This window comes from Pteropus vampyrus, unplaced genomic scaffold, assembly GCF_000151845.1.
Source record: "Pteropus vampyrus isolate Shadow unplaced genomic scaffold, Pvam_2.0 Scaffold196, whole genome shotgun sequence".
In the NCBI taxonomy this organism is placed as follows: domain Eukaryota; kingdom Metazoa; phylum Chordata; class Mammalia; order Chiroptera; family Pteropodidae; genus Pteropus; species Pteropus vampyrus.
The window spans coordinates 122868-135432 of record NW_011888977.1 but is presented as its reverse complement, the minus strand read 5'-3'; the positions used below and the strand labels follow the sequence as shown (position 1 = coordinate 135432).

The 12565-nt window shown below is 45.8% G+C and overlaps 1 protein-coding gene across 2 annotated transcripts in view; it reads right to left on the bottom strand.

The window, feature by feature from the left end:
- Nucleotides 1–8737, bottom strand: part of LOC105299876 (zinc finger protein 599-like) — an 18177-nt gene extending 9440 nt beyond the window's left edge. The window contains exons 1-3 of one of the 2 annotated variants that reach the window (XM_011371830.2): nt 8454–8737; nt 3982–4108; nt 2574–2669 (exon numbers count right to left, since the gene is read on the bottom strand). In XM_011371830.2, the coding sequence (XP_011370132.1) occupies nt 2574–2669; nt 3982–4108; nt 8454–8468 (238 nt within the window). In that variant the 5' untranslated portion in view covers nt 8469–8737. The remainder of the gene's footprint in view (nt 1–2573; nt 2670–3981; nt 4109–8453) is intronic. The other variant, XM_011371831.2, reaches the window with a different exon arrangement.
- Between the last annotated feature and the right edge of the window lie 3828 nt (nt 8738–12565).

Here is a 12565-nt window from a genome sequence, read left to right as displayed (position 1 = left end):
AAAAAAAAAAAAAGGCAGGGGAGATATCAAGTGCTGAAGAGGATGTGGAACAATGGGCACTCGCACATGGCTGCTGGGAGTGTGGAAGGGTGAGGCAAAACTGTTTGGCAGTTTCTGTTCAAGCTAATCATATACCTACCCTAAGACCCAGTCATTCCATTCTTGTATATACTCCCACCAAAAATAATGAGAAGATGAATATATGTAATATCAGACGCAGGAAAAAAATTAAAGTGGCAATGACAGGAGAAAGGATACACTACAATGAGATCCTGCTGAGTACTGAGTAAGAACAGTTCGACTGTATGCAGCTACGAGAATGGATCTCAGACATACTGATGATCAAAAGCAGACAGACATGACAGACTATACAATGGGGTTCCATTTCTATTAATTCAAGAACAGTCAAAACTACTCTGTGGTGATAGAGTCTAAATACTGGTTACTGGTCTAGGAGGAAGTATGAGAAGCCTCCCGAATTGCTGGAAGTACTGTATATGTTGACCTGGGTGGTGGTTACTTGGGCTTATATCTATGTAAAAATTTCTCAGACTGAACTCTTAAGATACATGCATATTGCCATATATAAGTAAAAAAAGAAATAAAGAGTATTGTGGAGCTAAGGAAGTCAAGTGTAGACAACTTTTCTTTGAATAAGAACTCCTCCAAGAGTTTGGTTGTACAAATGTAGTGGTCAATGCTACTCAGAAACTGCCATGGAGCCAGGACTGTTGTGTTTTATTTATCCCAAGAAAGCACCCTGAGTATGTTTTTTATGTTGAGTAAAGAAGATAAAGATACAAAAGAAACAGAAAACAAGTGAAGAAGCAAGGTCCCTGAGAAGACAGGAGATGTGATTTGATCTCTGGTGCAGGAAATGGCCATGGCAGAGGGCAAGACCTCTGCCATAGAGATTGGAAAGAAAGCTACAGGTGTGAGACAGACGGATAAATCCGTAAGGTCGAGGAACAAGCTCAGGACATGAAGTAGGTTGCTTGCTGAGACATCGATGGCTCAGGGAGTGGTCGATGTTTGGATCCATGGTTGAGTGGATAGGGGAGCTGGTACAGGAGACAGAGCTGACCAGAAACAGAGCGCAGATGTGGGCCGACCAGTGAGCAGTGTGTTCACGTCATCCTGGCAAAAGGTGATGAAGGCCTGGACTAGTATGTTAGTGGTGGAGCTCACGGAGGTGGTGGAGGTGATAGATTTACTTGATGTGAAAAACATAAAATAAGCAAGACGAGGATGGCTGAGTGACAGGGCCATCCAGTGACACTGTGGAGGATGAAGGAGTGGGAAAGATCATGATTTCCTTCTAGGCATGAAGAATTTGATGGAACATGTGGAATGTAATTGAAGGATAAGTGGAAGAGGCTCAGTTGGGCTGAGAAGGGGCTGGCTAGAGCTGGCTGAGCAGTGCAAGGAAGGAGGGGGGCAAGACCATGGCTCTGCAGTGGCGCCAATCAACACACTCGACAACTCCAACTGCCCTCAGTAGCCCACATATGAGACAGGCAAAACCAAATGTTACCTTGAGGTTTTACAGTAAAGGAGGGACAGGAGGCCAGTGGAGCTAGGAATTGCTTCTGCCTGACAAGTGGGAGGACGGGTGAATGGAGAAGGGTGGGATGCAAAGTACAGGCAGATAGAGTAAGATAGGCTCTTTTCTTCTGAGTCCAGAAGGACATGTGAGATATTCTGCGTTGTGGTTGAAATCATTACATGAAAGATCCTAACAGCTGACTTTTGTGGAGCTCCTTACAGCTCAGGCGCGGTGCTAAGCAATTTCATGCATTAAATGATTACATCTTCAAACAACCCAATGAGTTAGAAATTCTTACCACTTTCATTTTTCAAAAGTAGGCTGAGTGCAGCAGACCGGGCTGATGTAAGCCAAACTCATCTGCTCTTCTCCTTGGGCACACAGCTAAACCTCATCTCTCTGCTGCATCCAAAGAGAAAAGGACAACTGCTGAGTTCTCGAGTAGAATCTGAGGGAAAGCGGTGTGTGTGTGTGCAACTGGGCGTGACTCTATCCTTCCTCTCTTGTTTCTCCTCTGCCAGCAGAATGATGCCAGGATAATCATAAAGCCACATGTGACAGAAGGCACATGGGTCTCTGAATAATGTGATATGAACTCCCACGCTGACTGACATGGACCCTGCCATGAGTGAGAAAAATATTTTTCATGTGTTGAGCCACTGAGATTTTGGAGGTTATCTGTTATTGCGCTGAGCATTAACTCAGCCTAACTTAGCTAAATGAGGCACGACAAAACCATGCCACTTCCCTATTGTCACAGGGCTGGTGAGGGGCCAAGGCAGGTTTGAAGATCAATCAATTGAAGCCCAGAGCCTCACTCTTACCTAACAGGACAGGTTCTTTACCCAGTGGCAGTAAACAATGTACTGAGGTAAGAGGACAGAGGGGCCTCAAGACGAAGGGCTCTACACCAACCCACGCACCCAAGGAGGTTGCAAGAAGAAGCTTCTCACGGAATTCCAGAGGCAGTGGTCCCCTCACAGCTAAGGCTGCCATGACACCCACTGCCTAAATCTTGGCCACCCACCTGGACAGACACTTCGGGAGAGGCCTCTCTTCACCATCCATAGCTCCTGCCTGTGCTCCGGTAGATGCATTGGCTCTAAGTGGGTAACTGGATATCCTGTTTGTGGAGAAAGAAATAAGATACACACATTTTAGCAAAGACAAAATGAAATGCCTCAGTGCCGTCTGGGACTTTGGGATGGAGAGGATGCCTTGGAACGAGGCTGCTCTTGTCCAAGTGGATATGTGACCTGGAAACCAAGGCCAAGAATATCATCATTGCGCTCTAAAGGCCGAGTAAGGTAGTGCTGGCTGTCTAGGCCGACCCATCGCCCTTGACTCCACCCCAGAGAAGCCCCCCAATTGTTCAGACGCAGTCCCGGGACCTGAGCGCACCAGTGATCACAGAACATTAATGATTACCATTGCTATTAATTGCTTTTTAAAATACTGACCAATAGTCAAAAGGGCATTAAAAAAGACAACACAAAACAGATACTTTCTCCCTAAACAATTAGTAAGTAGGGAAGGAATGGCTTTCTCTGATTGTCCATCGATGCCATTTGTCGTTTATAACCCCTAAAATGACCTTGCATACCAAGAGAGGATCGCGGTCCAGACTTTAGGACACAAGGGAAGAGCAGGTAGGCATCAGGGGCCACAGAATCCTTTAAAATGAATTGTGATGCCTAGAATGATAGTAGGACTCACAAAGACGCCTCCTGGTGTCTTGTCTGGTTGACCCATTTTCTGAATGAGTCTTGCTGACTGGGCTGTGTGAACCAACCAAGCCTGGCCACTCAGCTTCCATCTTGTGGGAATCAGGAGAAGGGAAAGACTAGGGCCAGCCTGTGCCAAGCACTGCAGTGAGAAGTAAAGGGAAGTGTGGCCTCAGGTGGCTGTTTCCTGCCACTAGGACATCTGCACAGAGACAACCACGCAGAGAGGAAGACAGAGAAATGAAAGAAAAAAACAGAAGTAGAGATATGAAATTGGAGGGTTTCTTAGAGCGAGGACAGGGCTGGCCACTTCATCTCCATGTGACAGAAAAAGCCAATCTGCTGAGAATGGCACAAGGAGACCTACAAAGAGACATAAAGATCAGAAGTCCCTGAGGCCAAGATCTAATCAGGATTTCTTCCATTTCCTGAGTTTAGTCTTTCAGGTTCCCAACCGGATATCTTGCCTTTGGATACTAAAAGAAGCCCATATATCCTCCTATAACTCCTCCTCCTTTGGTCTTGGAGATATCTGGAGGGGAACTACATTTCTTGCCCAAAATTCCCTGTAGGAGATTATAGGAAGACAAGGCAGGAGAAGGTAAAAACCAATACATGTTGGGGCTGCAGGGATCCTGCAGAAATCTTCTGAACAAAAAGTGGAATGAAGAAGGCTGCAGGTCCCCACAGAAAGGAGCAGTGAGGCCTTACCCAGGGAGATCAGGAGCCTACAGGTCTCCAGCATCACTTCCCAGTATAGGGTCCTCTGGGCAGGGTTCAGCTGCTCCCACTCGTCCTGGGTAAAGGTCACTGCCACGTCCTTGAAGGTAACTGATGTCTGAAAAGTCAAACAGAGGTAGCTTCGTTGGCCCAGGGCAGGTGAGATGAGAGTAGAACTCAATGCCAGGTCACTGGTAAAGGACCATTGGGCCTAAGGCCAGTATCAATGAGCACTTCCTGGGAGCCTAGCTTTGTGCCAGGTTCCAAAGAGTCAGACCTGCCATTGGACAGAATGTGACTGTGTTAGAGACAAAAGCTTTTTATGCCAAAAGCATTCATGAAAGACACAAGGCAATGGCATGGCTGTGATACCTAAGAGGCATAGACAGCCAGCACTTTGGGAATGAAAAGGAATAGGGAGGACATGCCAATGATCAAAGCACTAATCACGACAAAAGCAGCAGCAGTTGAGTCCCACTGGTCCTTACTGTGTGCCTAAGCCATGCTGCGTCTTCCCAACCCATTCCTGTTCTAGAGCGAGATTCTGGCTTTGATATGGCCTACTGGGAATAATACCCACCTTCTATAATCTGAGGGAAGTCAACTTATTTCTCTGATCTCTGATTTCCACATCAATATAGTAATAGTTCCCACTTCACTAGGTGGTTGGACAATTAAAGAAAAAATGTTCACGAAGCAAACACTGGAGTGCTTTGGCACATGTCAGTGCTTGGCATGTTTTCCCTATTTTCATGAATCCTCCACAGCTATGATGTAAACACCATCATCAGCTCTAGGGCACAGTCGGTGACCTGAGGCTCAGCAGCTCTAGCAAGTCACCCAGAGTCACATATGTACCAGGAACACAGACAGAATTTGAACATCCATAAAAGACCACACAATCTCACCCTCCTGAGACACATCTCAGAAATACTCCCTGCCAGTATATATACACCTCTATCTGGCCGGAGGTCTGCCATGCCCCCTCGTTCCCAAGTCCACATGCCAAAGGAACACCTCCTGCCTTGCAAAGTTTGCATTAGGTATAAACTCCAGGCCTTCCCAGTCCACTGCGGGTGAAAGGATGATTAAGGAAGCAGGCTCTGGTGGTCAGTGTGCTGGGTGTTGACTTTGGCTACTTAGGAGCTCTGTGACCTTTGGCAGGTGTGGGGTTAATTTGGAACATAGCCTCTCCATGTACTCAGAAGACAGAGGGCTGCCTGGTCAGCAGCCATAAGGAAGGCAGTGAACTAAGGGCTCTCGGCAGTGCCTGCTCCCATGGACATTATCTGCTTAATCCGTCTGAGAAGGCGGCTGCTCCCCCAATGAGATAACCCCTCTCTCTGCTTGTGTGTATAAAACGTTGCTTCCTCTTAGCTGGGTGCAGTATTTTGCAGCTCAGACCAGCCGCCGTTGGAGCTCCCGGGCCTCGTGTGTAATAAACGGCATGTCTGACCCCTTTGGTCCTCCCTCCTGGTAGTTTTTTGGAATATCCAAAGCCCAAGTGCAAGTTCCAGGCCTGGAGCTCCTGTGTTACAGCAGGTCTCAAGTTCCTTGTCTATACAGCAGGGATGAAAAAAGAACCAAACTCTGAGGAGGTGGGGATAACTCTGCCTCAGCCCAGAGCAAGTGCTAAACGAAGGCTTTTAGTGGTTATTTTTCCTCTTTGCTCCCAGAACACTCTGGAAACAAACAAAAAAACCCAAAACAAATGAGACTCCATTTCTGCTTTTGTAACTGTACCAGAATCTGTACACAAGACTTCAGAAGATGGGCAGGTCGGGGCAGGGAATACTTTATCTAGAATTAGCAAGGCCAAGGAAAGGCCCTTCCGAGAAGTGACACTGGTACGGAGCTGGGAAGGAAGAGGCAGCCCTGTGGAGATCTGGAGGTGGTTTTCCAGGCTGAGGAAACTGCATGGGCAAAGCCCAGGAAGTGAGAAAGAGCTTGGAATGTTCAAGACAGCTTAGCTGGAGAGCAGTGAGCAAGGAGGATCAGAAAGAGAACTGAAGGGGAAGGGGCAGAGCTGGGTGGAGATGAAGTAGAGCCTTGTGGGCCATGGCAGTCCCTGGAGAGGAGTCATTCACTCATTAACCACAATGGAGCGCTGGTCACAGGCCCTGTACTGTTCTAGGCCTGAGGATAAAGCAGAGAACAGGAGTCCAGGACCCAGGAAGAATGCAAAATACTATCTCGAATAGCCTTAAGGATTCTACAGACAACAAAACAATGAGGGCATCAAGGACTGGGACGACTTTAAATGGGGTGAGTGGAGAAGGCCTCTCTCAGGAGGGAACACTGGAAGGAGCATGAAATGAAGTGAGAAAGGGAACCACATAGACAAATAAACAAGACAGATCCTGACAGTGATTAGGGTTATGAAAAAAGTGAATAGGGTGCCAAGCTAGAGAGCAATCCAGGGCTGTCATGTGTTTATGTCTAAAAAGACAAAACACTCTTGCACATCATCATTACTGATGTTGATATGAGAAACGTCCAAACTTATAGAGAAGTTTTAGAAGAGTTTATTTGAACCAACTTGGCAACATTGCCAAGAAGTAAGATCTCAAATACTCCAGAGAATGCCAGTTTAGCAGTTTCTTTTTATACATGTAGAATTAAGGAGAGAAGTAAAGATTACACAAAGGTGAGAGAGGCTACTAAACAAGATCATGTGCTCCCTTGTGGGTGGTTACAACATCCAGGTGGGTAGGCATGCCCAGTTAGGAATTTGTGATCAGATCATCCAGTGAAGTGACTTTCAGTCACTGATTTATTATAGCACCACTTTGTTCATTCACACCGAATATGTAATGGATTTGCTTTTCACATGTGTCTTAAACATGTGGATTGATTCACTGTCGTCAGTAGCATGTCAACCCCATTTGCAAGATGTCAATTGCCAAAGATGAATTTAGGAGCCTTCTTGGCTCTCAGCCCGACCTGTGATCTTCAGTGCTTCAGCAGAACAGCAGCAACTCCAAAAGTGTTCTTCCCATCCACCTTTCCCCCCAGGCTATCTACCTCCCACTCCACTCATCACTTTGTAGAGGCCAGAGCCCAGGAAGGCCCAAAGGCTGTGGGTGCCAGGCCTGGCTGGCCCCAGGTCTGGCTGTGATCCAAGGTCTGGTTGTTATCCAAGGCCTGGCTGATCCAAGGCCTGACTGGCCCAAGGTCTGGCTGGTCCACGGTCTGGCTGTGATCCAGACCCACGGCTAGGAATAGGACCCCAGATTTAGAAAATATGTAAACATACTTCAGTTTATTGTATCGCACATGTGTGACTGAATGCCACTTTTGTACTCTGCTATGCAAGGAGCCAAGTGGCCCCTGGAGAGCAGAAGTGCGTGCAATACTGTGCGCCCCCTGCAATAGACTGCACTTCCCAACAGAAGTGTGCTCCGCACAATAAAGTTGGTGCCTGCCGTTTCATTCTCATGTCGGCCTCTTGTGCATTCCTCCAACTGGGCGTCTCACCACCTAAACCGTCCCTTTTCAATCAGCAATGGCGCTGACACTTGTCGTAGCCGACATGATCTGCTCAGCCCTGACACAGGCCAGATCCTTCTTGGCGTGAAGCCTTAAGATCAACGCGGGCTCTGGCAAGAGTACAGAAAATGATGCACCCTGGGCCGTGCTGGGGGACAGACACATATTAACACGAGTGTCCTCTCCAGTTCCCTCAACCAAGAGGGAACAATTGTTAATACTCCCATTTTATACCTGAGGAAATACAGGCCAACGATAATGAGTGGACTCAGACAAGGCCCTGAGGTCTCTGCACTCAGCAGCCCATGTTCCACCCAGCGAGAAGGTTTACGCAGATGGAGTGTATTGGAAAGATTCTGAGAAGCTACATTTCTTCCTTCCACTCCTCAAACCGGTGATTGCTAGAAAATAGAATCTCTCCATGCAAACTCCGTCCTGGACTGCTATGGGCTGCCAGTGATCCATGCCAGGACCCCCAGATCCAAGAGCAGCCAAGGGGAGGGTGAAGACTCCCCCAGGTAAAACCAGCTCCCACTGTCGGGGAGTGTTGGGTGAGAGGACTTGACAAAACGAAATGGACGCAGTCAGGCTCACTCCCAGCAAGCCCGGCGGTTTCCCGAGGGCCTTAGCTACCGCGTCCTACGTAACCTTAGATACAGCGTCCTATACAACCTATAGACCGCATGCGCACTGTGATTGTGATTGATTATAGGATCTGGCCTTAAGCCACTATTGTGATAAGAACAGCCCCGCCTATGCAGGCTGGGGAGCTGGATGGGTGGTTGTGCCTTGCTGTGTCCTGCCTGATATGCCTGAATAAAGCTATGTCGCATCTGCCCACAGCTCCTCGCATATTCTTCCAGCTGCCAGAACAGCGCGCCCCAAACTTTGGTACCCCAAACCTACAGAACAGGGCGCCAGACAATGAAGGTAGCAGTTGGAGTGGGTAGGGATCCGGGGCACCCTGCACTCACCTGCGCCAGATCCATGAAAGTTAACACGGACAAGGAAGTCCGTGTGCGGAGCGGAGCCAAGAGAGGCGGCGAGAGACACGTTCCTAAGGGCTCACTGGAACCCTCTTCCAGGTCCTACAAGGCGCAGAGATGGCTGTCCTCTTCTTACCGTGCTTCTCTGCAAGGTGCTGAGGTGCCGCCTGTCCGGAAAAGCGGGTACGCACGGAACCTTCGGCTTTGAAGAAGAAAGTGGCCGGGGACACCAGAAATCCCACCCAACACTGCGGGACGCAAGAAACGTCCCCCTGACGGTCTCTTATTGGATCAACTATCACCGCTGCTTATCCGGCACAGACTTCTGGGTAATGTAGTTTCTCTTCTGCACGCGCAGTCAGGAGAGGTTAACTCTTTTTAATCTCTAGTGGAACCACTACCTGAGTGCGTGGGGCGCAGGGAAATAGTGACTTTTAGAAGCGGACAGGAACTTCCATCCTCTTAAAGGGGAGGCACCCAGGTTTATATGCAGCCCATCACAGAAAACCTTAAAAACACATGACTTCATATGCCCCTGTGGGAGAGGAAGAAAATTTTCCCTCCCCTTAGGGTTCTTTTGGCTAGTTTAATAATTAAATCTACAAAAGACAGATTAACGAGAGAAAATGACCAAATTTAATACATATCTACTTTGAACAAAAAAGGGAGTATGTAGTAAATCTGATAAGCTCAGTGACCAAAGTAACCTCACAGGGTTATCTGATGTGAAGTCCTGACTGGGCAAGTCAGGGTGGGTAGTCACACCCCAGTACTATAACTTTTTAACAAACCTTTGAAACGCCAGAGTAATTCTCTTTTACAGACCCCTGGAAAGGGTAACCACCCTCGAAGGAGCATCTGATTTTTTTTTGCCTGTATACTATCCTCATTTACTGTAAATGTTAAATGTTAACTGTTAGGTAGTTAGTCAGGCATGAGCAATAGTAGCCAAGGTCCAGCTCTGTAACCATAGAAAGGTCCCTTGAAGACCCTCCTAAAGGACCTCCCAGAAACACCTCCCTTTTAGGGTTATAAATTACCCCAAATCCTAGAGCATGAAGGCCATAAAAGCTGCTGGCTAAACCAGCTACAAACGCATGCGCAGAAAATACTGCCCATAACTTCAGCCTCATTATACTATCATTATAATATGACTATGCCTGGAAGTTTATGAATCTAATTATAACAGACTGAATTCTGGGTAAGTACATGCACAGTAGACAAAGCATTCTGTAGCAGTCAACTGTCAGTCAAGGTGACCTCACATACAGATCATCTAAGACCTCCCATCTCGGCCCAAATATAAAGAGACCTTCTCATTTCTGCATTGTTACAGCTCTCCTGGCTGAAAACCCACTCCTCCTTTTGGGGTGTACTGTCTTATCTCTTCATCTCCCAAATTCCACAGGGCTGCAGCCTTCCTTAGTGCAGTCCGTCTCCTTCTAAAATGTACTTTCAATAAGTCTTACTTATTCTCAATCTCGCCGACCCGTAATTCTTTGCTGCAGAATTCTTTGCTTGGGAAGAATGGAGGGACAACATACAACACCACCGTCCTCCTTCTCCTCCTCCCCCACGCTGCTGGGGCAACGTTGGATTTCACATCACCCCAGCAGTGACATTAACTATCCTGCACTTACCAATATAAAAGACGTGTGTAACTCTCCATTTTCTTTTTATCCAATCCTAGCGATATCCTCATTTTGCTTTCTCTTGCCTCCTTAAACTACCAGCAATGGATTTCGTGTAATGTTTTCTCCTTTGATTCTATGTATAAAATGAACTGCAAAAGTTCCATTCTCTAGAGCATTTTCTCAATCTGTTGAGATTTTGCTTCTGTAGGCAGTCTTCAGGTATAAAATTTTTCTACAGATTTGGACAGCCCACAAGGTCTCAGCTGTCTTTGGCTCAGAATAATCTGCATACTACAGAAGCACATGCTAGGGTGACTCGTTCTGAACCCCCATAGTTCCCTCCTCTGAAATTTCCTGAGAAGTTTCACATTTCCAAAGTTGGGTTGATAGATTGTTCCCTATCTCATTAAACAGTCTCAGCCTGAGTTTAGGTCAGTTTAGTTAAACAGTTGTGTCTCATTTCAGGAGGCAGAGGTATAGGTGGGCATCCAAAGCTAGATCCATGGTGCAAGCAATCAAGTATTTAACAAGAGTTATCTCTATGGAAACAAAAGGAAAACAATGGTTAATGAATGAAGCAATCATAACCCCATCTGCTGAGTTGTAAAGCAGCCAGTTGAGAAGATTTCTAGATGTCTGTCCCAAAGCATCTTCAGATGGAGTGGATGTGGGAAGTTATGGTCTGATAGATTCTCCTTTTCTGCAATTTGAATGTCTCTAATGACTTTTCTGCAAGAGGCATGAAGATTGTCCATATGTGAGCTACTGTGGTGATATTGATGGTTTGTATCAAGTTGTCCCACTTTAGCTTGCATGGCTTTGGCAAAAGGGCAATTTTAATTCTCCATAATTCCAAGTCAAAGGACGGAAGAAAAAAAAGAAAATGTTAATTTAGAGAGTCATTGGCAGATTTTGGAGGAAATTGGAAGAACTCAGCATCCAGTCCAGAAAGGTGTATTACTGAAACATAGCTTTTCTCTCTAAAATCACTCTCACTTTTAACATAGATAGCCAAAGTAAGACTAATTTATTTGCAAAATAAGTCTAATTTCAATAAACTTGTCTTGATTATGTGTATAACTCCAGCAAGAATACTAATTAACCATATTGGCTCCTTAAATCTGATTTGCTGGAAATTTTCATACAGAATCTTCAAATTGAACTTTAAATGGCCTCTCAAAGCCAGAAAAACTTGCCATCGGATATCGCCTGCAGTACCTATAGATGTGCATGAATTCATCTCTTCTCAAGGTCTCCAAAATAGCCAGAGGTTCCTATGCCTGCCTGGAAGTGACATTCTTTGCTAACCCAGTAAGGCTGTTGGGAAAATTGTAAGCAAGGTATCAGGCCAATTTTTCCAAGAGGCTTTTATTGGCTTCCGTAAGTCGGTCTTAATTCCTTAAAGTTGTATGGTCATATCTGAGTCTATTCATGTCTCTCTCAAATATGACATTCCAATCAAACCCTTGGGAATATAACCAGTCTCCAATCGTGTCCTGTTGGAAGATGAACAGATTCTTATTGAATTTATGCAAATAACAATATTGCCATGAAAATAACAATACTTACTAAAAAAAAGTTTCTGAATTCTGGAGGGATTAGGTAGGGAGAAAAAAAATCAATGTTTCAATGCTGCCTCTAAAGGTACAATTTACCATATTGCTCTAAGTCATAGCAAGCTTGAGAGGAAAAAAAATATTCCTCACATTTAGGAAAAACAAACAAACAAACAAACATTAACTGCAATGTTTCAAATAAGAATTCATAAAATTGTAATCAACCCCTCAGTTCATTTGGTCCCATATAATTAAAACTTGTTCTGCTTCCATCCAGTTTTTCCATTAGTTCTCTCAGCCTTGCCTGATAATTGAGAATGATAGGGTCAGTGATAATTCCAAGAAGTTTGCAAGGCTTTTTGTCAAGGTTCGTATGATTTGCCCAGTGAAGTGGGTGCCTTGATCACTAGAGATTTTGGATGGTGTATCCCAAGTGGGAAACACATTTTCTAACAGTTTCTTTTTGCCATTGTGAGGGCATTAGCCTTGTGGCGGGGGAAGGCTTCAATCCATCTGGAAAACATACAAGCAAAAAGAACATATTGATAACCTGCACTAAGTGGTAGTTAAATGAGGTCCAGCTTAAATATACTATGGTGGATGAAGGAAGGCAAACACTGAAAAATGGGGTTTGCTGGGGAGCCTGTTTTGGATTTCCCATAACCCTATTTGTTTAATTTACAGTTATCGCTTACTCATACAATCTGAGAGAGGAGAGGAGGCATCTGAAAAAATGCAAAGGGCCTGCAGAAATAACCGACTCAGCCGGTTAAAACTGTTCTCTCTTCCCCCATTCTGCCCTATGCTCTTCAGTTAACGCGTTTTCCACAGCTGCATCCCCCACCTCAAGGATTCTCCAGCCCCTTCCTTATCTCTGTAGCTGTGTATGAATGTCAAGACTGTGTGGAAC